Source organism: Ascidia mentula, chromosome 3 (genome assembly GCF_947561715.1).
Source record: "Ascidia mentula chromosome 3, kaAscMent1.1, whole genome shotgun sequence".
In the NCBI taxonomy this organism is placed as follows: Eukaryota; Metazoa; Chordata; class Ascidiacea; order Phlebobranchia; family Ascidiidae; genus Ascidia; species Ascidia mentula.
In genome coordinates this window covers 6,075,296-6,103,111 of record NC_138568.1, presented here as the reverse complement: position 1 = coordinate 6,103,111, position 27,816 = coordinate 6,075,296, and the positions used below count along the sequence as shown (strand labels likewise).

Here is a 27,816-nt window from a genome sequence, read left to right as displayed (position 1 = left end):
AACATCTATGTTTTAAGTTGAAACTCTTTGCAGCATCACAATTTGTAATCCTTAGAAAGTGACAGTAATTCAGAATGAAGAGTTCCGCCATTATATTCTTATCTTTTGCGTGCTTAGTTATGCTGGTATGTTGCAGAGAGGAAAAGGGTAAGTAAATAATTTAATAACTGAATTACATCTGCACCATTTTTGGAAAAAGTAAAACTAAACAGCACTTTGCCATGAGGCAGAGTGCGAATATTATTTCATTATTATTTTTAATAGAACATGAATGGCCTAAATCCTGCCTCCTAGGGATAATTTAATGCCCATTTAACAGGTTTAATAACAACTATTCCAACAGTTTCAACGTACGTATAGGTAATGGTGTTCTGCTCAAGAGCTTGGAGAATTCAAACGTCAGATTTCGGTTTCGTCGACCGTTTTCTCACCCCCCGTTGGTTTACACTTGGGTCAGAGGTACAAGAACCGAAAGGTATTCAACTGCAAAATTACCCTAGAAATCAGAGTTTTGGTGAATGAACAAGATTCATGCCAAAAAATTTTTTTTAATTATTTGTATCATTTTATTGAGTTTATTGTAAGGAACTGAAGATGCCCATGCGGCGAAATATATATTCCTGATTAAAAGCCAGACTGGTCCTGTGCTTTGTGTGTGTGTGTGTGTGTGTGTGGTTAAGAAAGCATAGGGTGATCGCTAGGCCTGCATTTGCAGTTTTGGTTAGATCTAAATTTTTCAATTTTTTTTCATGCAGACTTCGTTATTTTTAGGTTCCGTGTAAAAATTCACCAAATAACAAACAGGGAATTCTTGGCGTCATTCACCACCATCGGCTCCCGCACGAGCAGCACTCGTGTCAGGTTTTATTGGACAGTAAAGGAACAAGTGCAAGGTGCGATGACATAAACTTACAATAGTGTGCTATAATAACCACCAAGCAAAAAAATATTTTGTCTTATAACGCATAAGTTTTGCATGCAGTTTTAAGACAAAGACCTCCTTAAACGCACATACTATGTATAAATTACTGTTGTATACATTGGAATGCACAGTTTTTTTGGATATTTTCAGACAAGCAAACTCTTCTCGGACAAGCGGAGGATGTTGAACCGGTATCCATCGGCCACCCGATGGCAGTATTTGCACCAACTCTCACTGAAGTATCGAACAACGTGTATGATGTGTTTGGAAGAGATGTTTATACCTCTCAACTACACAGACTGCTGCGAGAAAACACGTAGGTTGCATTCAATTTAAACAGTAATAATCATGCCAAGCTGAAGTATGTTGTTGTATAGGTTCAGCGTTTATATATTTCCAAACTTAACCGTTCATGGGTATTGACTCTCTAGGTGCGCGTTGCCTGTATTTCCCAGTCCAATTCTCATAATTTTTGCAATCATATGAAACAAACGACTCCACTGCAAATGTTTACTCAGAGGATTTCATATACACACAGAATCAACACTGTTTTCATACTCAGAGAGTTTCCCGTAACTCAGACCCGAGCTCAAACTATGGTAATTGAGATACGTGTTCGTTGCGACACCTTCTACATTGACGGCAGCGTAGAACCGTTTTACGGCATCAAGCAGATGAGAATGCGCGCACGGAAAGTTGTCTCTGATGGAGCTCCTCTTATCTTTAAGGTTTGTTACGAATTGCGTATACAATATAAATTAATTTAACTTGAACAAAAAGGTGTAGGCCACAGCCTACTATAGCGCATTTTATATTTGATTCTTAGGCATCCCAGAGATGTTGTAATCCTTCAGCAGCGAGCGTAAATGTAAGAGGGAGGAACAATGAGAGAGCAATAACGGGAACAGATTTGGAGATAATTGCTTACGAAATACAAGGAGAGATTCGCATCAGTTTGAAAGTATGTTTGTTTGAAGTGGTTGGTAAAACTTATAGCACATTTGTAGCATTTTGATGTAATGTTATAATAAGCGCATGGCGTAGTTTTGTTTATAACTCGGTAAGAATTTTCTTGGTGTTATCCGGCGTTTTTTTTTATACTTTAAAAATGCAGGTTGGGCCTAAATGTTACACATTTTTAGTAAATTATACCGAATGGCACCTGGTAAAATTGAGTGAAGAACTCTTGGTACTGACGATCGCGCTTGCTCCGTACAAAAATAGCATTATTATCTTGTCTTTATCTGCGTGAAACGTTCAGGGGTCCAACAGCACGGACCCAGGAACTGGTGGAAATGGTGGAATAGGCGGGAGAGGTTCAAACACCCCCAAAAGATCGGACTGCAAGAGAACCTGCAGAAATTATAAGCGGAAAAGGTTCGAAGTGAAGTATTTTAGCGGTAAGTTTGTTGTTCGTGGTTGAGAATAGGATGTTGCGTTGTTGTCCAAAAATACTATGTGCAAAGTTGTGGTGTTTGACATCCTCCGCACCTCTTTTAAAAATTAATAAGTCGTGTATGAGTTTCGCTGTAGACAGACATTTGTTCCACAAGGTTACACCGGTGGCCGCGGTCAAAAAGGATCCTACGGTAAAAGAGGGGGAGTTGTGGTGTATCCTGGAGGCGACGCGGGTGATGTAACATTTCAAGCTTACACTTATCGGGTGTTGTGAAGTTGACGCAAGTCCCTGGATATTCTGGTCGTCCTGCCTCTTACGGTCACGGCGGACCTGGAGGGTAAGAATTTCAGGGCTAGTTTTCGAAACGTTTTACAGTCAATGAATGTAATTGGCATGGTTATACAATACCAAAAATATCCTTTCCAAAACTCACCACGTATAACAATTACTATTGACTGCTTACTAAAAATCTCAATCAAATATGAAGTGGAGAGAAAAGTGCATAATCATATGCATCATCAATAAATATTTATATACAAGAGTGCATATAGTGCTGTGCTCAATAGCTTCCTCAATAGCTTTTATTTAAAATTTAAAATATATTTGAAAATGAGTTCGAGGTAACAACGAATGCAATTTCTGGTTGTTTCATAATTTTAAGTTTAACTTCCTTCCCAATAATGATTAATGCATCACGGTGTCACATGCGATTGCAGACCCGGTGGAGACGGAGGGTGCGGATGCATATGTCACGCTATGTCGCCATTTCAGATGTGGAAACTCACGGAAATGGGATTTTTGACGGCCCAACACCTTTTTTGCCCGAGCAAGGGCCCAGTTGGTTCACAGGGCCCCGACGGCGATGATGGGTTTGCTGTTAACAATATTCCCACAGTGGTTGGTTTTTTTAGGCAATTCAAAAGCACGTATATAATTTCCTTATTTCCAACTTGCGATACAGGGTCAGCAAGGTTCAACAGGTTCTACGGATCTAAGAATGGCCAACTCCGTGAAGCACTGGTTTAGAGGTGACAGCGAACTCTTGTGGATGATAGAAAGAGAAGGAGAAATGCTTTTCAAGCGAAATAACAACAAAGATGCCAAGCCAATATTTGAATTTATTGTGGATGTGGCGAACCAATCAAGTTCGGTTTACATTCAGGTATAGGCGCTTTTGTATTTATTTGTTTTGTGGAATTTGTTTTATCTAACAGTTGGATGGACTAATTTACATAGCAGCACTAATTATGTTGTTACATCTCTTTATATATATATCGAAAACACGCAGAATCTAATATTTAATTAGTGTCTTGTATCGGTTTTCTGACGATTGTGTAATTTTTGGAGAATCCTGGCCCTGTGCCAATAATTCAACACACCCTTTTCTTACTCAAAGTGTTTAAAACCAAACAGGCCAAAGAAATTTTAAGATATATTGAACAAGGATTTGACTTTTACGGAAATTCGGAAAGATACGCTCCTGACAAGGATTGGACCTACTTGCAACAGCGCACGCGAAATCTTCTAAATATTGGACAAAACTTGGAAACCACGTACAACACCATTTTCAGATCGGTAAGGACGTGTTAAATGGAATCTAAATGTTGGTTAAACCCGGGTGCTTCAAATAAGTTAGCAGTCTGTGTATAATTCAGTGCTGCAGGACCACAGGTACAAACATTAGGTTTCCTTAATTACCTGAAGAATGTGATATAAATGTCTTTTTCTTACAAATCTCTCACGTGTCATGTGTCACGCAATGTGCGCATCATTCGATTTACTAAAAATAAAGAGCAAGCGCGCCACAGTTTAAAATAATTGCCAACAGGATTATTTTCAGATTGGACGAAATCTTCATTCCGCAAGATTAGTTTTCAATGTTGTGAAAACGGTCGTTTCCACAAACGCACAAAAGCTTGCTTTCAAGGAAAACGAGTTAAGGAGTAAAACCACGCTCTACTTGGAAGCTCTAAAGCACATCGAGTTGACGATGAAGCAACAAATGTCTCAGATCCAGAACCTAACCAATGTTGTTCTTGTAGAGGCTGTAAGTTTATACATTACAAATTTGTAACAATGCACAACAATTCGGTTAATTTCGCAGCAAAACAACCAAAAGATCGATTTGTGGGATTTTCTCACGGCGATTGTGGGAATTGTTGTTAGTGCTGGGGCAAAAAGTCCAATTGCCGTCTACGATAAGTCAGTCGAGGTAAGAAATGTCGCTATTTTACATTTATTATTTACATGTGAGGATACCTTTATCACTAGTTTATATCCACGCTAAAGCAAAGAAATTGCGAACTTCCCGTAATTGAGCAACTGCAAGACTCATTGAAAACAAAGTATTTCTTGTTTCCATGCATGTTCAAAAATTTTTCTCGGCGCTTAAATTAAACTTACATTACTGTCAAGCCTCCAGTTTGCGTTTGACTCGCGAGCAATCGTCGATAATTTTGATTACAACACTTTGAATGCATCGGCTGTTCCGGTCATAATGAAAAGCAATTTGGCAAAGAACAGAGGAAAGATCATTCAGGAACTCCATTGCGTGTTTGAGGAAACAAGCTCGAAAAACGTAACAATCGCCTTCTCGGTCACTCACCAATAAATTCTCGCTGGTTATTTATCACTATATTTAGGCTTTTACACTCGATCGTGTTCTAAATGATTATTTTCGAGACGGAGCTTTCCGAGTTAATCTTATAGGAAAACTGATGAACATGGGAGCTCAAATGAAAGTGGGTTAATACTCAAGTATGATTACTGATCAAGGATTAAAAAACTAAACGCTTTTTAGGAACTACAACACGATCAACAAATTTTAATGGAAACGCAAAATTCAGCAAACCAAACTTTGCTGGCTGCTAGTAACAACATCAATATAGAGTCCAAAAACTATTTTACAGATTTGCTGCTCAAGTGGGTGCAAATTATATATACTGCCGAACTTACTGAACTTAACTGTACTGTTTAACTCGAACCCTTCAAATCCAGCTTGTACCAGCAACAAGAAAATGCTATTATGAACTCCATATATGAACTCTCCAAGTCTTTCCAGTTCGAAAGCTTATGGAATTTTGATGCATTAAGAAAATTCTCACGTTCATTTGGTTCGAAGGTAAATAAATGCGAGCAAACCGAAGTCAAGAGAAACGAACTCCACAACTAATAATTTCTCACGGAATGTGATTTTGAATTCTGGAAGCCTGAATGGAATATTCCAGTTGAATCAAATCTTCCTTGAGCTTCAGAGAGATAGGGACAACTTCATGAACTATGCGGCTGCCTACACCGGGCCGTCCTCTCACATTTTTCACGCTTACTGGGAATTTTCGGAAGTAAATCTTAACCTCCGAGACTTGCCTTAACAATAATCCGCCCAATGCACCAATACTCTATTATAGTCGATGCAATATTATATTACTAATTAGACCACTCACCCCGCCGTTATTAACAAACTTCGATCAACTGGACAAACGACGATTACGTTGGATATCGACCCAAACAATCCATTGACCACACGGTGCGGGCACTGCTACAACGGGCGCATGATCGGTCTCTACATAGAAATCGTAGGCGACCGTCAAGCAAGAAACGTACCATCGAAGTACCCACGTTTTTAGCATTGATAGGAATCTGTCGTAATTTGTGTTGCGAATAATTTATGCAGAACTTACGTCATGGTGTTACACCAGGGGGACTCCCGGTTTTTGGTTCCCTTGGCGGATGACAACATCACATCGGTTACATTCCAGCAGACACCAGAAAGTGATGACTCGGGAAAGTTGATGTCGTTTGACTCCGCCCAATTACTTGAGTTGAATGACATTGACGACGATGACTCAGCACTGGACGAAAAGTTTGCTGACGCTGTAAATATTTGTCTAATATATTAATGTACTATATCCATCATTAAAATGTAATGATATATGCGTAATTGTTTGCCATGCTTACTTCGAATTATTCGTGCTTGTTTATTTTACATAGAACACCTTTCCATTGAATATGTTGTGTGTACGTAGGAGTACCAGTATTGCCAGGAGGACGGACCTGATTTTGCCACAGTAAAGGCATGCAGAAGTCCATATGCCACCTACGTAATTACCATACCAAAGTCGGAGGACTACGTTTGTCCAACTGATCTGAGCGACTCCATTTCTGGATTGAATTGCCGGGACTTTGACTTCTCCAAGTAAAAAATAATTTTAAAGTACAGAGAATTGGAAAATCTTATTTTTTTTGTTTTTTTTAGATTGAATGAAATCCGGATCTACGTCAAAGTTACTTCCTGGAGTAATTACCCTCATGATACAAGAACGGCAAAGTAAGAGTGTGGTGCAGTTTTTCTGGAATTCAATTACGGAATATATTATTCTTACTAAAATGTTTGTTGATACTTTGCAGACTTTTATTTCATCAACGAAACAAGAAATGAATATACCGAAGGATAATTTCTACTGTTGTTTGATTGTTTCTATATTGATTATATATGATCGCATAAATTTATTAAACCGTATTGTAACTATATGCTCAAAATAAAAACATGTACCCTCAATGTTTGGTAATGTTAAGTAGATATTTCGTAGTTGGACTTTGCAATCCGTAAAACAAGATTGATAACGACATTAACAGTCTCTTCGTTGCGTAGATTTGCGTTACTTGTGTTAGTTGTCAGCAGATTTTACTTGCTACGGTTAATTATCAATGTGTACAAAACACAAAATCAAGAGATTAGCAAACCGTTTTCATTATATCGTTGGACTGTTTCTGCGGCATTTTTTTTGACACAAATGGCATTCCATACAAAATAAAATACAAAATAAAGACGAATAATTGCTGATACATACGAATAAGTAGTAACATGCAGTTCCATAAGAAGTGAAAGTGAAAGCTTCAGAGTAAATGTCATCTACTGCGTCATAAAATTTGTCTCGGTTGTAAATTGGTGCAACTACTTCCTTGATGTTGCACAAAAAAAGCAGAGCATTGCACAAGCGAACAGATTTCGCGCAAAGCAACTCACCCTTATTTACACATTCACAAAATATGTATGTCAAATACAGTAATGTAGTGCAGGAATGTGTGTAACAATTGCGAATAAATAATATGGCGATGCCGTTGATTCAAACAATGGTTGAGGGTTATTCTACGGGTGAATTTTTGTTCAATCAGTCGAAAAAGTTAGGAAGTTAGGAACATAACTCACGGTTTTATACATCTTTATTATAAACAAGATAGCCCATACAATAGTAGGGAACACTTCATACAGACGTTTCGATTGTACCATTTGCCGGTTCCCCTTCATTTTACATTGAAAATGGTTGTAGAAAACAATCGAAACGTCTGTATGAAGTTCTCTACTATTGTATGGGCTATCTTGTTTATATTAAAAGCTGTAAGTATTTCCAGAATTAGAAATCTCTGCAACACCACGATTTGTGATGTCTGTAAGCGAAATGAAATTTTGGAAAAAGTGTTTAACGTTTTTTCTCCTATCTTTTGCTTGTTGGTGTCAAGTGGGATATTGCAGATCAGAAAAGGGTAAGTGAGACATACTTGTCATTTTAAATTTCCGTTTACTGTATAGTTTGCTGTATATACTGAAGAGCCCCGTCGTGTATATTTTGTTACACTTCTCTGAATGATAATCTACTAGTATTGACACACCGAAAAAGATTACTTTTGGCAGAAAAGAAATACACGAATCTAATATAAAGGTACAGAATTAAAAATTGCCAAATATAATTGTATACATAGCAAGCCGTGTACTTTTTACGAGCTTGGAGAATTCAAACGTCAGATTTCGGTTTCGTCGACAGTTTCCCAATCCCCCGATGGTTTACGCTTTGGGTCAGAGGAGCAATATCTGAAAGGTATTTGAATGTAAAAGTTTTAGTTGAGAATTAAGAAATCTGTCCTTTAAATGGCACTTGTTGTTTCAAAACTTGAAGAAACAATGTTACAGAAGACACAACAATTTTTAGGGATTTTTGTTTCAACATTACATTTAGGTTTAGAGTGCAAATTCACCAAACAACAAACAGGCAATTCTTGGCGTCATTCACCACCATCGGCTCCCGTAGGAAAAGCACTCGTGTCATGTTTTATTGGACAGCAAAGGAACATGTGCAAGGTACGGTGATAGAAAGTTACAAAAGTGGGCTATAATGACCAGCACGCAAAAATATTTTACTTTATAATGCATAAGTTACTAAGCATAAATTTCAGTTGTACACATTGGGATGCACAGTTTTTTTGATACTTTTAGACAAGCAAACTCTTCTCGGACAGACGGCGAATGTCGAACCGGTATCCTTCGGCCATCCGATCGCAGTATTTGCACCAACTCTCACTGAAGTATCCAACAACGTGTATGATGTGTTTGGAAGAGATGTTTATACCTCTCAACTATACAGACGGCTTCGAGAAAACACGTAGGCGGCATTAATGAACAATTGGTGGCTTTAAACGCTGATGGGCATTAAAACGTGAAAGTTAATTCAAGCGATAGTGACAATGGCAAATGACAGTGTACCAACGGTAGAGTATCAATGGGAGTTAGTAGTCGTTACGGACCTCTGTCGCTTTTGGTTTACATAGTTTATGAGTCAGTCCAACAAGCGTCTGCAAACTCTACGTATACAATCGGATAGGTCAAGGATTTTCTAAAACTCGATATAGATTCTTGGGTTTGTTTCTAGGAATTTTCCAGTAACCCGAACCCGAGCTCAAAGTATGGTACTTGAGATACGTGTTCGTTGCGACACCTTCTACATTGACGGCAGCGTAGAGCCGTTTTACGGCATCAAGCAGATGAGCGTTCGTGCACGGAAAGTTGTTTCTAATGGAGCTCCTCTTGTCTTTACGGTTTGTCAGCAAGATTTTTTTAGTTTTTCCTCCGTTTTGATATGATTTTACTTTTTGTCATGTTTTATATTTGGTTCTTAGGCATCCCAGAGATGTTGTAACCCTTCGGCAGCGAACATAAATGTAAGAGGGAGGAACAGTGAGAGAGCAATAACGGGAACAGATTTGGAGATAATTGCTTACGATGTACAAGGGGACATTCGCATCAGTTTGAAAGTATTAGCGATTGGTTTTGTTTGTTTATTTTGGTATTCATGCTTCAATATTCTGAGTCGTGGGTAAATGCACTTTTGTAAATCACAACTACGTAAAGTAAAGGAACCAAATTCGCGTTTGTTGACTGAAGACATTTTATTGTAATTGAATTTGTCACAAAATAGCTCCTGGTAACCACAAAACGAAATAACGTATTCGTTAAAAAACGTTTAGGGTTCTAATAGTACAAATCCTCAAGACGGCGGAAACGGTGGTATCGGTGACAGCGGATCAAACAAGGCAAACATAGCGGATTGCGATTTAGCCTGCCTGAGATCGAGATATAGTCATCCCTATTCAGTCCGTACATATGATGTCAAAGGTGATGCCTCCTGTTGGTATGTATATGCGATAAACACACTTAGCTGTTTTTTTTAGGTGAAACTGGGGGTGGTGGCCAAAGAGGATCCCACGGAGAAAGGGGAGGAGTTTCACTGCATCCTGGAGGCGATGCGGGTGATGCAACTTTTCAAGCTCAACGCTTATCGGGTGTTGTGAAGTTGACCCAAGTCCCTGGATTTGCTGGACGTCCAGCCGCTCACGGACACGGAGGACCAGGAGGGTAATAGTTATCATCGTATTAATCCTACATTTGTTTAAAACTCGATACACGATAAGTCGCACAACTAGAGCATAGGCTCCCAAACTTTTGAACCCAGTTTACCCAGTCTGGCAGCCTTGAAGACTAAATTTCCCCTCCCGTTTTATTTGTGAAAGCAAACAGAGGAATTTAAACCCAAACCTGAAAGAAGTTGTATCATACTTAAACACACTGTAGTGAAGCAGGGAAATAACTAATAGTTTTGGCGAAGCATGACTTTTAGGAACATTACGGCGTACAGAAAATGTTTCCAAATTAGTTTGTTTACAAAATTTACACCATAGTATAAGTCAAATTTACCCACAAGGAGTATCCCGATTCAGAACCGTTGAGCTAGAGTATTACCAAATGGTCTGTGGTTAAGTCCATCATCCTTCCCAATATTTTCACACCCACAGGCTTCACGTGAGGTTGGATACAGAAATTCATTTGCGCTCCAAAATTTATAAAAATCCAATGGCATTTTAGAAGAGTGCGAGCCTTCAAAGACCATTCAGAAAAATCGTTTTATTTATTCGTCTTATTTTACCAGTTAAAGATGTTTTCAGGTCACTACATCACATGTAATTGCAGGCCGGGTGGAAATGGAGGTTGTGGATGCCTATGTTTTAAGCCTACTCATGTTTTGTTGCCGTTCCTAAGCATACCAGCGTGTCAATCCGCAAAGGGCCCTATTGGTTCACGCGGCCCCGACGGATATGATGGTTTTTTTGTGCATGGTATTCCCGAAGTGGTAAGTTACTGACACATTTTGTTTCTGTTTAAATTAGAAAACTTGCAACACCGGACAATTAATTTATTTATCATTGAATATAGCTTCCTTATTTCAAATTTGCGATACAGGGTCAGCATGGTTCAACAGGGGCCAGTAATCTAAGAATAGTCCACTCCGTGAGCCAATGGTTTAGTGGTGACAGCGAACTCTTGTGGATGATAGAAAGAGAAGGAGAAATGCTTTTCAAGCGAAATAACAACAATGAAGCCAAGCCAATATTTGAATTTATTGTGGATGTGGCAAATCCATCAAGTTCGGTTTACATTCAGGTATAGGCGTTCTACTGATCATTTGTTCGGTGGCGTGAAATAGCCTACAATCAATATTGTTGTTTACATTTTACCCCTATTGTTGCATCCAAAGGTTGATTATAACCTATTCATAAAGTTAACTCAGAAACAATATTAAAAAAAATTAACATTCCTGTAATCAAAACCGTGCATCGATTTTCTGGCGCCAATTTATTTTTGACGTCCCGTTTGCAAAAAAAGAAACAGTTAAAGAACCTTTTCTCACTTCATTTGTTTAAAACTCTACAGGCCAAGGAAATTTTAAGATATATAGAGCAAGGATTCGACTTTTATGGAAATTCGGAAAGATACGCTCCTGACAAGGATTGGACGTACTTGCAACAACGCACGCAAAACCTACTACAAGTAGGACAAAGCTTGGAAACCACGCATAACACCATTTTCAGATCGGTAAGACATAAACTAGCTTTTAGGTTAATATTATTGGGCGGCAACCGGTAAAAAAATTGCAAATTTAGACATACTGCCGTAGCAACATTCAATTATTAAGATTTTAAATGGAAAAATAAGCATAACTGTGTGCCAGAACAAAACAACAGTTGCAAAAAGTATTTTTTCTTGAGCCCACTTAAAACGTAACCTTACGTAATTTCAGCTTACAGGAAGCCTGGATTCCGCGAGATCGGTTTTTAGTATTGTTAATACGGTTGTTTTGACAAGTACACAAAAGCTTGCCTTGAGGAAAAACGAGTTAAGGAGTAAAACCACGCTCTACTTGGAAGCTCTAAAACACATCGAGTTGACGATGAAACAACAAATGTCTCAGATCCAGAACCTAACCAATGTTGTTCTTGTAGAGGCTGTAAGTTTATTCATTGAAAAATATGTAACAATGCACAACAATTCGGTTAATTTTACAGCGAAACAACCAAAAAATCGATTTGTGGGATTTTCTTACGTCGATTGTGGGAATTGTCATTAGTGTTGGGGCAAAAAGTCCAATTGCTGTCTACGATAAATCAGTCGCGGTAAGAAATGCGTCAGTTTCATTTTTGAGCACTTTCCAAAGTTAACTTTATCACTAGTTCATCTCCATGATGAAGCAAAGAAATTGCGAACTTCCCGTAATTGAGCAACTGCAAGACTTATTGAAAACAAAGTATGTTTCCATTCTTAATTAGTCTTATTAGCAATAAATCCAATAAAATGTTTCATGATGCTGTCAAGCCTCCAGTTTGCGTTTGACGCGCGAGCAATCGCCGATAATTTTGATTACAACACTTTGAATGCATCGGCTGTTCCGGTCATAATGAAAAGCAATTTGGCAAAGAACAGAGGAAAGATCATTCAGGAACTTCATTGCGTGTTTGAGGAAACAAGCTCGGAAAACGTAACAATCGCCTTCTCGGTCACTCACCAATAAATTCTTGCTGGTTATTTATCACTATATTTAGGCTTTGACACTGGATCGTGTTCTGAATGATTATTTTCGAGACGGAGCTTTCCGAATTGATCTCATAGGAAAACTGATGAACATTGGAGCTCAAATTAAAGTGGGTTAATACTCAAGTATGATTACTTAGCAAGGGTTAATAAACTAAACGCTTTTTAGGAACTACAACACGATCAATATATTTTAATGGAAACGCAAAATTTAGCAAATCGAACATTGCTGGCTGCTAGTAACAACATCAATATAGATTCCAGACACTATTTTACAGATTTGCTGCTCAAGTGGGTGCAAATTATATACTGCCGAACTTACTGAACTTAACTGCACTGTTTAACTCGAACCCTTCAAAACCAGCTTGTACCAGCAACAGGAAAATGCTATTATGAACTCCATATATGAACTCTCCAAATCTTACCAGTTCGAAAGCTTATGGAATTTTGATGCATTAAGAAAATTCTCACGTTCATTTAGTTCGAAGGTAAATAAATGCGAGCAAACCGAAGTTAAGAGAAACGAACTCCACAACTAATAATTTCTCACAGAATGTGATTTTGAATTCTGGGAGCCTGAATGGAATATTCCAGTTGAATCAAATCTTCCTTCAGCTTCAGAGAGACAGGAACAACTTCATGAACTACGCGGCTGCCTACGCCGGGCCTTCTTCTCACATTTTTCACGCTTACTGGGAATTTTTGGAGGTAAATCTTAACCTCCGAGACTTGCCTTAAGAACTATCCATCACCAATACCCTATTATAGTCCGTGCAATATTTTATAACTGATTAGACCACTCACCCCGCCGTCATTAACAAACTTCGATCAACTGAACAAACGACCATTACATAGGGTATGATTAACGAGGCAAACTGGAGCTGTTCAAACAATGTATAAAAGGCAGCATGAAGCCACACACAATCCCACCACCTCGTTAACCACTCGTCCGCTACGTTATTGTCTCTATAAAACCAACCTTTTAAACAAGCGCCGTTACATCCGAAACTACTTCCCTTGCTCGAATGCTGATCTTTAGGAAGTCGTAAAATGGCTCCACGCTGCCATCGATGTAAAAAGTGTCACAAAGTACATGGACTGGAATTGTCATTTGTTGTAAAATAATTTGATATACTGGAAAAATTCTGCAGAAGTAAAGGCACTGATGAGTTTACTACAATTATTTTCAGCATGCAATAATACATGCTTTCAAAAAATACAAAATTAAAAGATATTTGTCTTCATTTATGGTATTGGTGTTGACAATCCGAACCATTCCTACAAACACCTTGACTATTGTACTGTTGAACTTTGTGTGTGTCGGTTAAAGTCCTATGATTACGTGTTTTCGTCGAGGAGTCGGTAGAGTTGTGACGTATAAACGTCTCTTCCAAAGACGTCGTAAACGTCAGTAGATGTTTCGGTAAGAGTTGGTGCAAATGCTGCCATCGGTTCTCCCATTGAAACATTTTTGCTGCTTTTAGCGTCACCGAGAACAGTTTGTTTGTCTATTTAACATAGCTCAGTTATGCTGCAACATTTATGTATTAATTAATATTAAGTTTTGTTTCAATAAATACAAACCTTTTACATTATCTCTAACAGTCCAATAAAACCTCATTGAGTTACTGATTTTGTCTTTTTCTCATAATTGTTGCAAAAAAGTGATCGTTCTTTATCTCCTGGACCTCCACCTGAAATCTAAAACAGCATTATTTCACATATCGACGATCAAAACTTTTTCTCCATAAATTAAATGTCGCATAATCTACCAAGCGTCAAATACCTTTCTGCTGCATGTCCTCTAGCCCATGTGTAAACAACAGGGGGGTCTGAAAACATTTTTTGGAATTCATATCGTTGTTTTGTTCCAAGGAAATCTGTTTTTAAAATGCAACTTCCTGCACGAAAGAGAAACTAAATGAGATACATGCATTTTATTATGCAGTAATCGAACAGACACAAAAATGTAGAGTCTGTACCTGTCTCAACTTTACACCATCCAACGTTCAGCAAGAAGTAACACGCAATTAGGAGTAACCACTGCATTATCAGATATCCTTGACTGTTACAGGTGAAGGAATATTACATTAATCTTAAAAATCTCTATCTGTTGTTGGTCTTGAAGCTGGAATAATTCAAATAACACTGCTGTTTACGGCACCAAATCATATGACTTATTTAAACTGAGACATTTTTAGCTTTAACGACTTTGTGTCAAAATGTTATGCCAAGGTTGAACGCACTTAGGTGTCAGATTGCCTGGATTGCAACCGAGACTTGTTAGTTTTTTCTAAAATTGTTCCTTTCTCCTCAACGACATTGCGCCACACTGGTGTAATAAATCGCTTCAGTCACACAGACTGCAAAAAGCTCCCGTTGCCCTCTCTGTAGCAGTGCCTCGTACACTTTTTTATTATGTTTACCATTCCATTTCCCAAGTGCAAATACTGGTTTAGCCGTAATGTCCCGACTATACATAAAGTGTTTCTTTAAATTGTAACAGAAATTGTACAATATCTAACCAAGTAGTGTTATGTTTAGAGAAAACCTGCCATGAACTATTCACCAGTTTAACTTTGCTCTTTCATAGAGTTAGAATGCTACATTTACTCCTCCCGTCCAACGCGTCTGGGATAAGAACAATTTCCCCCACATAAGGCGACGCGTCTGTTGTTGACACGCAGATACAAGGGGTGACTAGTAATCGAGGTGTTGCGCTTCGTTAAATATAACTAGCGGCAGGTGATACGCAGTGACTCGCGGTTTTCGCAGTTAAACAGTATGGGCCAAGACAACCTGCCTTTAAATTTTTTGCATTTTTGTGAGTGTCTGTATCTTTTTAAATGGATTTTGAAAGTACATAAACTGACGATGCCAATTTGGCTAAATTTATATTTCGGTGTTATTTCGAAATTAAAGATTGCACTGACCCTGACCATCAATCAGTGTTTGCGTGAAATTTTGGATTTCTGAAAAGATAGGGCTGATCTGTCGGTATATTGTTTTTACCAGACGTGAGTTTTCTTGACCGTTAAATCCAATATTTTAACAACCTCGACATCTAAGCATACTACCTACATGTGTTGTTAATGTTTGATGGTAAACTGTTATACGATCGAAAGTTTCAGTCACAGATGAAGCAAATCAAATCCTGTCAATGTTGGGAAGAATGAATCAGAGCTCGTTTGCATCTAACTAAGTAAACGACTACAGGCGACATTCCCACGCCTCTGTTTCTATTTGTTGATGAACATAGAAATGCGTAAATGGAACATGCTGTGCACACTGGCTGTATAACTGCTCTTTACCGAGCCACTGACATTGTTTCCACACAACAATTTTCGGTTTCGCCTAAATTAAGCAAGTTAATTAAGCATAAAAAGAACTACATGATTTGTGGTTATGGCACTGATATAGTCAAAGAAAGATGGTAAACATGCTCAAAGGTAACAACTGCAATTAAACAATATAACGAACAAGAGAACCAAATCCAGATACAAGAGAAATCACTACAAACATTTAGTGCTTTTTCCTACACAGAAAACCATAACAAAATATAAGTGAATGAACAATGGCGCTCACAAAGATGACAATGTTAGCTATAATCTTAAGGTTGTAGTTCTATTATTTTTGGATAAATGTTACGAATACGACAAACGCCTCCATTACTTTAAGAATTCCTTAACTATTGTACCGATTTCATCGCAAGCAAACGAGACACATTTATTAAGATGAGATTTTCCAAGTGAAGTTGCACAAAAACTGAGTAGGGATTTGATTGTAATATTCGAATTTTGTTTCATGGATTCTTTTTTATATACAAAACTATATTAGTCATTTAAACATTGTTAAAAAATTGAGAAATTATACAGATTTGTTAAATCGCTTCGAGCACTAGTTGTCATCCTAATTGACGTCGACGTTGTTTTTTGGTCAATCGTCTGCAACAAAATATTTGGCGTTTATAATTAATGATATGGGATAAACGTTTTCTCCAAAAATTACCTTGCAGCTCTTGGGTCAGGTGGGTAGTTGCTCCAAGATCTAACCTTTGCATAAATTCTTATTTCGTTCAACCTTAAGTACAAAATTGATAAAGCGATGCAAGTATTCTCTAATAAATATTATTTAAAGTACGTATGAACATTGGTTAACATTGTGTGTTTTCGTTTGAATTAGAGACAATAACTAATACATATAACTCAAGGCACCCAGTAGCCAACCTGGAGTAGTCGTAGCTTTGACAGTTGTAACCAGATACAGAAACACTGTAGTCTGCTGGGCAAACGTAGTTATTGGATCTGGGTACAGTTAAGATGTATGTTGCGTATGGACTTTTGCAAGGTTTCGCTCCAGCGAAGTTTGCGGCGTCGTGTTGGCAATATTGGTACTCCTGTCAAAAACAAGTAAGGTGTTTAAGATGGAAACATCGGCGGGAACTTTGCTATACATGGTCAGCAAATATGTCATCCAGTGCTGTGTCCAGATCGTCGTCAACCCCATCAGCAACCAATTGGGAAGAGTCAAACGACAATATTTTTCCAGATTTTGCTTTTTCCGGAGTTTGTTGGAAGTTTACCGCAGTAATATTACCATCCGAAAGAGGAAGCAAAAATTGGGAATCTCCCTGGTGTGATACCAGCACGTAAGTTCTGTCAAGAATTGCCGTTAGATTAATTGATTAAGTAACGGTTATCACGTACTTAGTTGGTACGTTTTCGGGCTGCGGGTCACCAATAATTTCTATGTAGAGTCCGATCAACCTCCCGTTGTAACAGTTTCCGCATCGTGTTGTCATTGGGTCGTTAGGATCAATATCCAAAGTAAATGTGGTCCGCCCAGTCGACCGAAGTTTGCTGATGACCGCCGGATGGGATAACTTGTAAATAGTTAAATTTGCCATTTGGAATTGTCTGGATAGTAATTTTTAGTAGACCAGGATTTTTTACCGAAGTACCTGTGTTATTTTCCAATTAGCCATAAAAATATGGGAAGATGGGCCAGCGTATGCAGACGCATATGTTAAAAATTTGTTTCTTTGTTTTTGCAGTCGTCGATAGATTCTGTGCAACTGAAACATTCCGTTCAATCTTCCAGCATTTAAAACCACATTCTGCGGTAATTTTCAATTCTTAATACAAACAGTTTTGATTGAAATATGAAATGCGTATTACACTCATACCTTGCCACTAAATTTGCGCAAAAATATTTCCTGTGCCTCAAAGTCCCTCAAAGTTTCGAATTGATACAAACTGTCGGAGAAAACGCTCTGTTATACTTGGAAAGAATATTCTTTGTATTTATTTTAAATAAATTTTATTCAATATACTTTAATAACAAGTCACTCCAGTAACATTTCGTTTCCATTGGAATGTTTTTTAATGCGGCTTCCTGTTTTTCGTTCGTAACGTTTCGTGTCTCTTCCAAGACCTTTTGGTTGTAACTAATTTGCTGTGCATAAAGTAAATCGTGTAAAATATGACTACAAAATGTAAAAATGCAAGTCTTTTTCTGTACTTTCATTTGAGCATCCATGCCAATCAGCTTTTCTATGATTTCAATTCGAAACGACCCATCCCGAAAAAAATCATTGAGATTTCGGTCTAGGGTTAATGCCTGCATTGCAAAACAAATCTGGTTTTATTAATATATGTATTAAATTTAGTTAAATGAAGATTTACGTTTTGCGAACTGGTTTCTTTGTAAATACAATGTAGTTCTTGAATAATTTTTCCTTTATTTTTAGCTAAATTGCTTTTCATTATTGTGGGAACGGCCGATGCATCCAAGCTGCTGTAATCGAAGTTTTTCGAAGTTGCTCGGAAATGAAAAGCAAAATGAAGACTGTGAAAACATGACAGGTTTGGTATAACGCTTTTAAATAGAAAGAAAAAGGATATACTTTGATCCCAAGGTGTCCTGGAGATGTCCAATAAAAGGAAGTTGACAATGTTTTTTACTCATACTTAATATGAACTGTAATATTAAAGTATAAATAAATGAAATGCATGTTTTGAAAATTAATTTAAAATCTTACGCTGACTGATTTTTCGGACACAGCTACTGGATCTTTCTTGATACCACTCAAAAATATCCCAACAATTGAAAAAAGAAATTCGAGTATGCTTGGTTGTTGGTTATTTGTCTATCAGAAAGTGAAGCGTCAAAATATTTTTGTTTCCAAACTACTGTGTTTTAATTAATTACGAAACATACCGCCTCGACTAAAACTACTTTTGCCAAACGTTTGATGATAATCAACTGCTGCTTCATAGTTTGTTCAATGTTTTTGAGAGCTTTTCGGTAAAAATTCATCTTTTTCTTCAACTCGTGTTGTCGGAACTGAAGCGTGAGTGTGTTTGTCGTGTATACTTCTTCCATTATGCTTGAAACTACTGTCAATGAGATCAGATTTTGATCAATCTGTTAAGTAAAAAAATACGACTATAAATCTTCCGCACTATTAATTAAACAAATTGCAAATGTTCGGGTAGGCTATTATTATTATTTTACTGTATATGTTGCACTTTCACATGCCTTTTTAACTTACAGAACTTAATACGTTGTTATAGGAGGATTCCAACTGCTTTCCAACGTTAATTAGTTCCTTTGTGCGTTTTTGCAAAGATGTCCAGTACCTGTCTGGAGCGTAGTATTTCGAATTTCCATAGAAATCAAACCCTTGTTCAATATACCTTGTAATTTCCCTGGCCTAAACAGAATTATTTCTGTGTAAGCTGCAGACAGATGGCCACTGTTTCGACCTAAAAGGTCTCATCAGTGCAACTGGTATAATTATTTTTGTTTGTGTTAAATGCAAGTTGAATTGTTCTTTGTAACAAACTGAGGAATATTCTTTGTGAAAAAAATTCATGTAAATTCCTAGACAAGTTCAATTAGGTTTTACCCGTCGATGCACCAAGCTTGTATCATTTGCCATTTCTAAAATAAACCCCAATCTTTCTTTTGCTGCTGCATTGTTATTTCTTTGAAATAGCATTTCTCCTTCTCTTTCTATCATCCATAATAGTTCCTCATCACCAGTGAACCACTGTTTCAGAGAATTGACTTTTCTCAAATCGGTAACACCTGTCGATCCTGTACTTCCCTGCGTATATTACTCGATGTTAATTATTTTTTTCCTACTTAGCAGAAATTAATAGTTATATCTTGAATGGTACCACTTGATCTGACGTGTTTATCGATGCACAGCAGAAAAAACGTGTATTTTGAAATATTTTAGTTGCTGTGATTAACTGTTCCACTTTGTTTTGCCATTATATTCGTCAACGTGTATTTAAATGGGATAGCTGTAGAGACATATAGTTACGTAAGTCTAAACATGTCATTTTCAGAAATTGTTTCCCCTGTGTGTGTTCAAAGTAACCCATTTTGTTGTCACCTACCACTGTTGGAATGTCATAGATTAAAAATCCATCCTTGCCATCAGGCTGTCTTGGGCCCACGGGAACATTGGGCGGACAGTCAGTTCTTGCTAACAACTCACATTCAACGCACAAACAATATGGACCTCCCACAAACATGCAACCACAGCCAGGAGCACCAAATTTTCTAAACAATATGCCATGCAAAACTTATTTCATAAGCCAAAAGTATTTTTTTAAAATAGTTATGTGCTGTTTCTATATGAATACTTTACCCGCCAAGTCCTCCATAACCGTGTTCGCCCGGGCGCCCTGCCTTTCCTGGACGTTGGGTCAAGTGTACAGAACCAGATATATGTTTACCGTAAAACACGATATTTCCGGCATCTCCTCCATTAAATGACGCCCCACCCTTGCGACCGTTGCCACCTGGTTGGCCACGTGACCCTTTACCACCTAAAAGTATTTTTAATACCTTTTAAACGTTTTGCCTAAACAGGAATGGTTATCAAGATTTTTTACAGACCAATATTCAAAAGCCTTTTCCTCGGCTTTATGCACAACCATCTGTGTTGGCCTCACATCTAAAACACTTCATGCTTTTGTATCGGACGAAAGGAAACGCAAATCGAAGCGTACACTTTTTTCGTGATTCGGTCAAGTGAACAGACCAGATAAGACATTACCTTGACGAAATTTCCTGTGTATGTAACATAAGATACGTGTGCAGATGACATTGGATCCTCTTGCACCATTTTCTCCAGTAAATCCGTCTCCGCCATCTTGGGAAGGCATGCTGTTGGATCCCTAATATATTTTGAGCTTGAACTAAGTAAGAAAAAATAGCAACCTCCGCATTGCTTTTGATAAAAATGATCATTTTAAGCACATACAATTGCGTTATGTCTAGTAAAATGACATCATTCGGCAGCATGCATATTCACAACGAAAAATCAGAAACAAGTTAAAATAAATAGACATGGAGCTTCTTTGTAAGCATGATGACGGCGGAGACAACACGACATATAAACGACAATTAAAACACTTGTACATGTAAAAGGTGAAAATATTAATGACTTTTTATAACATCATCATCATCCGCATTGTTTGCTTACTTGCAAAATAATCTCAATTTTTCCGTGAATCTCGTATGCTTTTATGTTCACCGTTGTACCCGATACAGCTTTTTGGTTATTTTTTCCGTTAGTGTTGATGGCTGCTTTGACTGGTTTACTGCAACCTAATCCCGCTGCACAATGTTGTGCGGCCTGGCAAGAAAAGATTATTGTTGTTGTTACAGATTTAGCTTAATGAAGCCATGTTTAAAGTGGAGATGGTTGTGTTACAGAAGCAAAATATTCTCTGCAGAACAGATTAATAGACAAGGGTGTTGTGTTACATATACGCACCAAAAACTCAAGCGGTGTTCCGGATGACACAATTTTTCTGGCTAAAACCAACATCTTTTTTACGCCATAAAATGGTTCAACGCTGCCATCAATGTAAAAGGTATCACATCGCACCGTGACTTCGATGGTAATATGTGGTGCGGTGGTTTTCTTTATCGGAAAATTTCTGTGCAATATAGGAATTTACGTTTTTGTGTTTGCTGTAATTTTTTATTAAAATCGCTTCATAAAAATCTTTCGGTATTTTTGTGGCATAAAAAAATTAAATAGTTTGTTGGAATCTTAATGATAAGTACTCAAAGTGTAGTCGACAAAATTAAACACAGCTGGTTGAATTTGCATGTCAATTAATGTATGAATTACGTGTTTTCGTCGAGGAGTCTGTAAAGTTGCGAGGTGTAAACCTCTCTTCCAAAAACATCATACGTGTTGGGTCTTGTTTTGGTGAGTGTTGGTGCAAACGCTGATATCGGGATCCCAATAGAAGCACTTGAAGCGTTTTGTACATCTCCGAGTGTCGTTACTTTGTCTGTGATAGTTATTTTGTAGATGAAAACAAATTTGGCAAACAGATATCCATTATTTCATTTAGATACATTCATACACTCAACCTTTCTGTTGTGTTCTTGCCGACCAGTAAACTCTGAACGTGTTACCGATTGTGTTGCGATTTGTTCTTGTTACTCTTGCAATAAATGTTCTATTTCCCACGTTTAAAATATTGATTCGGAACCTTGAAAACCAATTATTCATTGGAAATATTGTTATGGGTAACAACGTGCGCACCTTTCTATCCTGTGTCCTCTAACCCAAGCGTAAACAATGGGTGGATCTGGAAAGGGTTGATTAAAGCGTATCCCCATATTTTGTGCCAAAATTCTTGTCAAATAGGTTCCACTCCCTGCGAGTTTAAACTAGCAAGATAAATCTCAGTTCATTTGTGTTTAGCAACAACTTTGCCACACCTTCCTTATTTACATATAATTTATCACATTAGCATCAACAAGGTCTGGTGAAACACATTTACATATATCTTGTATAAACACACCTCTTTATTTCCCGCTTTACGACATTACGAAAGATGTTTTATTGGGTGGTTTTCAAAACCACAGGCTTCATCAAATAACTTTAATTAAAATTGATGAATATTCATCAATATTGTTCAACATATTTAAGAATTTTTTTCATCACAATGCGGAACTTTATTTTACCTTTTTGAATTCCGCAACATCCATAGTCCAACCAGAAAAGCAAAACTGAAATTAATATGAACAGCTTCATGAAAAAATGTTGCAACCTGTAACCTGAGAGTTGACAATTCAACAGATTTACGTTGATCTAGCCGTAATTGAAGGAAGGCTTATTGCTGACGAAATTAGCAAACTGCTGTTACATCGAGATATTTACAGCTGCATAGTCTTAATCTTCTGTCAACTTGAGCGTAGATGGTAAGAAACGACCAACGAACGAATGATATCAACCCACTATAGAGACATTTCTGTCTTAAATCATTTATGTCAAGTGGTTATGCCAAGGTTGAACGCACTTGTGTGTCACATTGCCTGGATTGCAACCGAGACTTCGTAAGTTTTTCTAAAATCGTCCAGAACTGTTAGATGACTTTCTCCTCAACGACATTGCGCCACATTGGTGTAATAAACCGCAGATTATAAACAGTTCCCTTTTCCCTTTCTCTATAGCAGTGCCTGCTACACTTTTCTGTTTTGTTTACTTTTGAAATAGAATGCTGTATTCCATTCCCGAAGTGCAAAACTGATTTAACCGTAATATCCCAACTATACTTACACATAACAATGTTTATGAATTGTACAAGATCTAACAAAGCTGTTTTTATGTTTACAGAAACCTCATCCATATTCACACATGACGATTGTTAAATTTTTTTCTACATAGTTGTTGGTTCTACAATGCGCACTCTTTCATAGAGTCAGAATACTACATTTACTCCTCCCGACCAACGCGTCTGGTTTATAAAACATTTCCCCCCACAGAAGGCGACGCGTCTGTTGTTGACACGCACCATTCGCTTCATCAAGTTTCAAATACATGGAGTGACGTGATCGAGATGTTGCGCTGCGTAGTATAACTGGCAGCGGGTGTTCCACAGTGACTCCGTGGCGACAACGAACAATTTATATACGGGTCGCTCCTGCCTGGTCAAGAAAACTCACGTCTGGTAAAACAATGTACCGACGGATCTATCCTATCTTTTCAGATATCCAAAATTACTCGCAAAGACTGATTGATGGTCAGGGTCAGTGCAATCTTTAATTTCGAAACAACACAGAAATATAAATTTTTCCGAATTGGCATCGTCAGTTTATGTGCTTTCGAAATCCATTTAAAAAGATACAGAAACTCACAAAAATGCAAACAAATTTAACAACCTCGACTTCCAAGCATATTAGTGTAAACAAATGAATTGGGCGTAAGAAGAACTACATGATTGGTGAGTATGACATTGATATAGTCAAAGAAAGATGGCAAACATGCACAATGGAAACAACTACAATTAATCAATATAACGAACAAGAGAACCAAATCCAGATGCAAGAGAAATCAAAACAAACATCTAGTGATTTCTCCTACACAGAAAACCACAACAAAACATAAGTGAACGAACAATGGAGCAAATATAAGTTGCGAATACGACAAAGGCCCTAACTCCTTCAAGAATTCCCAACTATTCTACCAATTTCATCGCACGAAAGATAAGATTTTCCGAACACCATAAGCAAAGTTGCACACTAACTGGATACAGTTTTAATTGCAATATTCAAATTTTGTTTCATTGATTCTTTTTATATACAACAGTATATTAGTCATTCAAACATTGCTGAAAAATTGAGAAATTATACAGATTTGTTAAATCGCTTCGAGCATTAGTTGTCATCCTAATTGACGACGACGTTGTTTTTTGGTCAATCGTCTGCAACAAAATATTTGGTGTTTATTATTAATGATGTTGGATAAAGGTTTTCTGCAAAATTACCTTGCAGCTCTTGGGTCAGGTGGGTAGTTGCTCCAAGATCTGACCTTTGCATAAATTCTTATTTCGTTCAACCTTAAGTACAAAATTGATAAAGCGATGCAAGTATTCTCTAATAAATAACATTTAAGTGCGTTTGAACATTGGTTAACATATTGTGTTTTTGTTTGAATTAGAGAGAATAACTAATACATATAACTCAAGGCACCCAGTAGCCAACCTGGAGTAGTCGTAGCTTTGACAGTTGTAACCAGATACAGAAACACTGTAGTCTGTTGGGCAAACGTAGTTATTGGATCTGGGTACAGTTAAAATGTATGTTGCGTATGGACTTTTGCAAGGTTTCGCTCCAGCAAAGTTTGCGGCGTCGTGTTGGCAATATTGGTACTCCTTTCAAAAACAGTTAAGGTGTTTAAGATGGAAACATCTGCGGGAACTTTGCCATACATGGTCAGCAAATATGTCATCCAGTGCTGTGTCCAGATCGTCGTCAACCCCATTAGCAACCAATTGGGAAGAGTCAAACGACAATATTTTTCCAGATTTTGCTTTTTCCGGAGTTTGTTGGAAGTTTACCGCAGTAATATTACCATCCGAAAGAGGAAGCAAAAACCGGGAATCTCCCTGGTGTGATACCAGCACGTAAGTTCTGTCAAGAATTGCCGTTAGATTAATTGATTAAGTAACGGTTATCACGTACTTAGTTGGTACGTTTTCGGGCTGCGGGTCACCAATAATTTCTATGTAGAGTCCGATCAACCTCCCGTTGTAACAGTTTCCGCATCGTGTTGTCATTGGGTCGTTAGGATCAATATCCAAAGTAAATGTGGTCTGCCCAGCCGATCGAAGTTTGCTGATAACCGCCGGATGGGATAACTTGTAAATAGTTAAATTTACCAATTGTAATTGTCTGGTGTTGCAATTTGTAGTAACACACGATTTTATCGACGTACCTGTGTTATTTTCCAATTAGCTATAAAAATGTGGGAAGATGGGCCAGCGCATGCAGACGCATATGTTAAAAATTTGTTTCTTTGTTTTTGCAGTCGTCGATAAATTTTGTGCAACTGAAACATTCCGTTCAATCTTCCAGCATTTAAGACCACATTCTGCGGTAATTTTCAAAGCAGATGGCTGTGATCGAAATGAAATGCGTATTACACACCAACCTTGCCACTAAATTTACGTAAAAATATTTCCTGTGCCCCAAAGTCCCACAAAGTTTCGAATTGGTAGGATTTAGAAAGTTCGTAAATCGATTCCATTATCAGGTTTTCGTGCTGCTGGTACAAACTGTCGGAGAAAGCGTTGTTTTAAACTTGGAAAGATTGATTTTTTGTATTTATTCTAAATTAATTTCATGCAAGTTACTTCAGTAACAAGTCACTCCAGTAATATTTTGTTTCCATTGGAATGTTTTTTAATGCGGCTTCCTGTTTTTCGTTCGTCACGTTTCGTATCTCTTCCAAGACCTTTTGGTTGTAACTAATTTGCTGCGCATGAAGAACATCTTGTAAAAATATGGCTACAAAATGTAAAAAAGCAAGCCTTTTTCTGTACTTTTATTTGAGCATCCATGCTAATCAGCTTTTCTATGATTTCAATGCGAAACGATCCATCCCGAAAAAAATCATTGAGAATTCGGTCCAAGGTCAATGCCTGCATTGCAATAAAGGTCAGGTTTCATCACGTATACAATTTTGCAGTTAAATCAAGATTTACGTTTTGCGAACTGGTTTCTTTGTAAATGCAATGTAGTTCTTGAATAATTTTTCCTTTATTTTTAGCTAAATTGCTTTTCATTAATGTGGGAACGGCCGATGCATCCAAGCTGCTGTAATCGAAGTTTTTTGAAGTTGCACGGAAATGAAAAGCAAAATGAAGACTGTGAAAATATGACAGGTTATGAAATAACGTTTTTTTACTAGAAAGTGAAAAGATGTACTTCGATTCCAATGTGGTCTGTAGATGAACAGTAAAAGGAAGTTGACAATGTTTTTCACTCATAGATGTAATGAACTGTAATATAAAAGAGTAAATAAATGCAAGTACTAAAAATTAAGAAAAAAATCTTACCCGGACTGATTTGTCGTACACACCAACTGGATCTTTTTTGAAACCACTCAAAAATATTCCAACAATCGAGGAAAGAAATTCTAGTATGCTTGGTTGTTGGTTATTTATCTATTAGAAAGAAAGGCGTCAAAATATTTTTGTTTCTAAACTACTGTGTTTTAATTAACTACGAAGCATACCGCCTCGACTAAAACCACTTTTGCCGAACGCTTGATAAGGATCAACTGCTGCCTCATAGTTTGTTCAATGTTTTTCAGAGCTTTTCGGTAAAAAATCATCTTTTTCTTCAACTCGTGTTGTCGAAACTGAAGCGTGAGTGTGTTTGTCGAGTATACTTCTTCCATTATGCTTGAAACTACTGTCAATGAGATCAGATTTTGATCGATCTGTTAAGTAAAGAAATTCGCCTATAAGTCTTCCGCACTATTAATTAAACAAATTGCAAATGTTCGGGTATTATTGCAATTACGACAGCAATGGGATGTGAAATTTTAACATCTTATTTTGGTACAGAGTAGGCTATATAGTTGTAGGTTTACCAGGATATACATAATTGCCTCGAAATAACCCTACTCGGTACATGTTGAAACAAATCCTTGTGGATGTGAGAAGTAAAAATAAGATTTATCGTGTCCTATTTAAAAACTTACTGCACTAAGCATGGTGTTGTAGGAAGATTCCAAATTTTGCCCGACCGCGAGCAGTTCCTTAGTACGTTTCTGCAAGTATGTCCAATGTGTGTCAGGAACGTAGCGTTTAGAGTTGCCATAAAAATCAAAGCCTTGCTCAATATATCTTGAAATTTCGCGGGCCTAAATGTATAAAAATATTTTGCAGCAAGCCACTATCTATGAATTTGAAGTTTACTGAATGATTCACGTTTTGCAGTCTTTAATTTTGGTCAATACCTATGAGCCATAAAAAAATCAGACGAATAAAAATTAAAGGTCTAATAAACGCAAAGTCATGGGAAAACACAATAACGTTACCAAACAACTTAAAAATGTTACCCGTTGATGCACCAAGCTTGTTTCATTTGTCACTTCCAAAATGAAGTCAAATATTTGTATGGAATCTTTGTTGTTATTTCTCCTAAACAGCATTTCACCTTCTCTTTCGATCACCAACAAGAGTTCAGCGTCTTGAATAAACCACGGCTTTACGGAACCGATTTTACTCAAACTAGCGGTACCTATCGATCCGTGTGGTCCCTGGAAATGTACAAGATGTATTAATAAATTTTTTTACATACATTTTCACACAGGAAACTTCATTCATGAAAAAGAGAGTACTCAGTTATGCTAACTAAGGTTGCACAGAAAAACTAATGAACATACAAACTCTATGGAAACTAGTTTAGTTACCATTCTCGTGACAAGAAAAACAACAATTTTGCCTCATGCAGTAAATGCGAACA

General features: G+C 37.4%; 5 protein-coding genes across 5 annotated transcripts; 3 read left to right on the top strand and 2 right to left on the bottom strand.

Moving 5' to 3' along the window:
• Positions 1 to 121: 121 nt before the first annotated feature.
• On the top strand, positions 122 to 6,660 carry LOC145895453 (uncharacterized). The gene is made up of 23 exons (XM_082984261.1): positions 122 to 475; positions 772 to 893; positions 1,073 to 1,238; positions 1,485 to 1,650; positions 1,749 to 1,898; positions 2,184 to 2,322; positions 2,456 to 2,511; positions 2,597 to 2,658; positions 3,038 to 3,218; positions 3,283 to 3,483; positions 3,735 to 3,896; positions 4,162 to 4,368; positions 4,426 to 4,533; positions 4,593 to 4,666; positions 4,737 to 4,899; positions 4,964 to 5,062; positions 5,122 to 5,243; positions 5,319 to 5,442; positions 5,549 to 5,662; positions 5,756 to 5,931; positions 5,995 to 6,196; positions 6,347 to 6,516; positions 6,577 to 6,660. The coding sequence occupies exons 3-23, from the start codon at positions 1,132 to 1,134 to the stop codon at positions 6,650 to 6,652; spliced, it is 2,859 nt and encodes a 952-aa protein (XP_082840387.1). The 5' UTR covers positions 122 to 475; positions 772 to 893; positions 1,073 to 1,131; the 3' UTR covers positions 6,653 to 6,660.
• Positions 6,661 to 8,373: 1,713 nt separating this feature from the next.
• LOC145895452 (uncharacterized) lies at positions 8,374 to 9,824 on the top strand. The gene is made up of 5 exons (XM_082984260.1): positions 8,374 to 8,457; positions 8,593 to 8,758; positions 9,026 to 9,191; positions 9,273 to 9,407; positions 9,621 to 9,824. The coding sequence occupies exons 1-5, from the start codon at positions 8,424 to 8,426 to the stop codon at positions 9,822 to 9,824; spliced, it is 705 nt and encodes a 234-aa protein (XP_082840386.1). The 5' UTR covers positions 8,374 to 8,423.
• Positions 9,825 to 10,998: 1,174 nt separating this feature from the next.
• Positions 10,999 to 13,371, top strand: LOC145895451 (uncharacterized). Its single transcript, XM_082984259.1, has 11 exons — positions 10,999 to 11,091; positions 11,362 to 11,523; positions 11,729 to 11,935; positions 11,994 to 12,101; positions 12,159 to 12,232; positions 12,301 to 12,463; positions 12,528 to 12,626; positions 12,686 to 12,807; positions 12,881 to 13,004; positions 13,069 to 13,224; positions 13,312 to 13,371. The coding sequence occupies exons 1-11, from the start codon at positions 10,999 to 11,001 to the stop codon at positions 13,369 to 13,371; spliced, it is 1,368 nt and encodes a 455-aa protein (XP_082840385.1).
• A 2,642-nt stretch (positions 13,372 to 16,013) lies between these two features.
• Positions 16,014 to 25,933, bottom strand: LOC145895201 (uncharacterized). The gene is made up of 9 exons (XM_082983969.1): positions 25,884 to 25,933; positions 25,695 to 25,816; positions 25,493 to 25,616; positions 17,477 to 17,632; positions 17,223 to 17,398; positions 16,970 to 17,171; positions 16,743 to 16,912; positions 16,525 to 16,596; positions 16,014 to 16,460 (listed from the first exon to the last, which is right to left on the bottom strand). Exons 1-9 carry the CDS (start codon positions 25,899 to 25,901, stop codon positions 16,421 to 16,423), a joined length of 1,080 nt encoding a protein of 359 aa, XP_082840095.1. The 5' UTR covers positions 25,902 to 25,933; the 3' UTR covers positions 16,014 to 16,420.
• Positions 17,836 to 25,118, bottom strand: LOC145894549 (uncharacterized). Its single transcript, XM_082983170.1, has 17 exons — positions 25,024 to 25,118; positions 24,771 to 24,972; positions 24,544 to 24,713; positions 24,327 to 24,370; positions 21,677 to 21,842; positions 21,314 to 21,479; positions 21,020 to 21,172; positions 20,591 to 20,711; positions 20,180 to 20,360; positions 19,926 to 20,091; positions 19,427 to 19,627; positions 19,070 to 19,231; positions 18,736 to 18,942; positions 18,557 to 18,664; positions 18,422 to 18,495; positions 18,201 to 18,363; positions 17,836 to 17,970 (listed from the first exon to the last, which is right to left on the bottom strand). The coding sequence occupies exons 1-17, from the start codon at positions 25,116 to 25,118 to the stop codon at positions 17,836 to 17,838; spliced, it is 2,514 nt and encodes an 837-aa protein (XP_082839296.1).
• Positions 25,934 to 27,816: the final 1,883 nt, after the last annotated feature.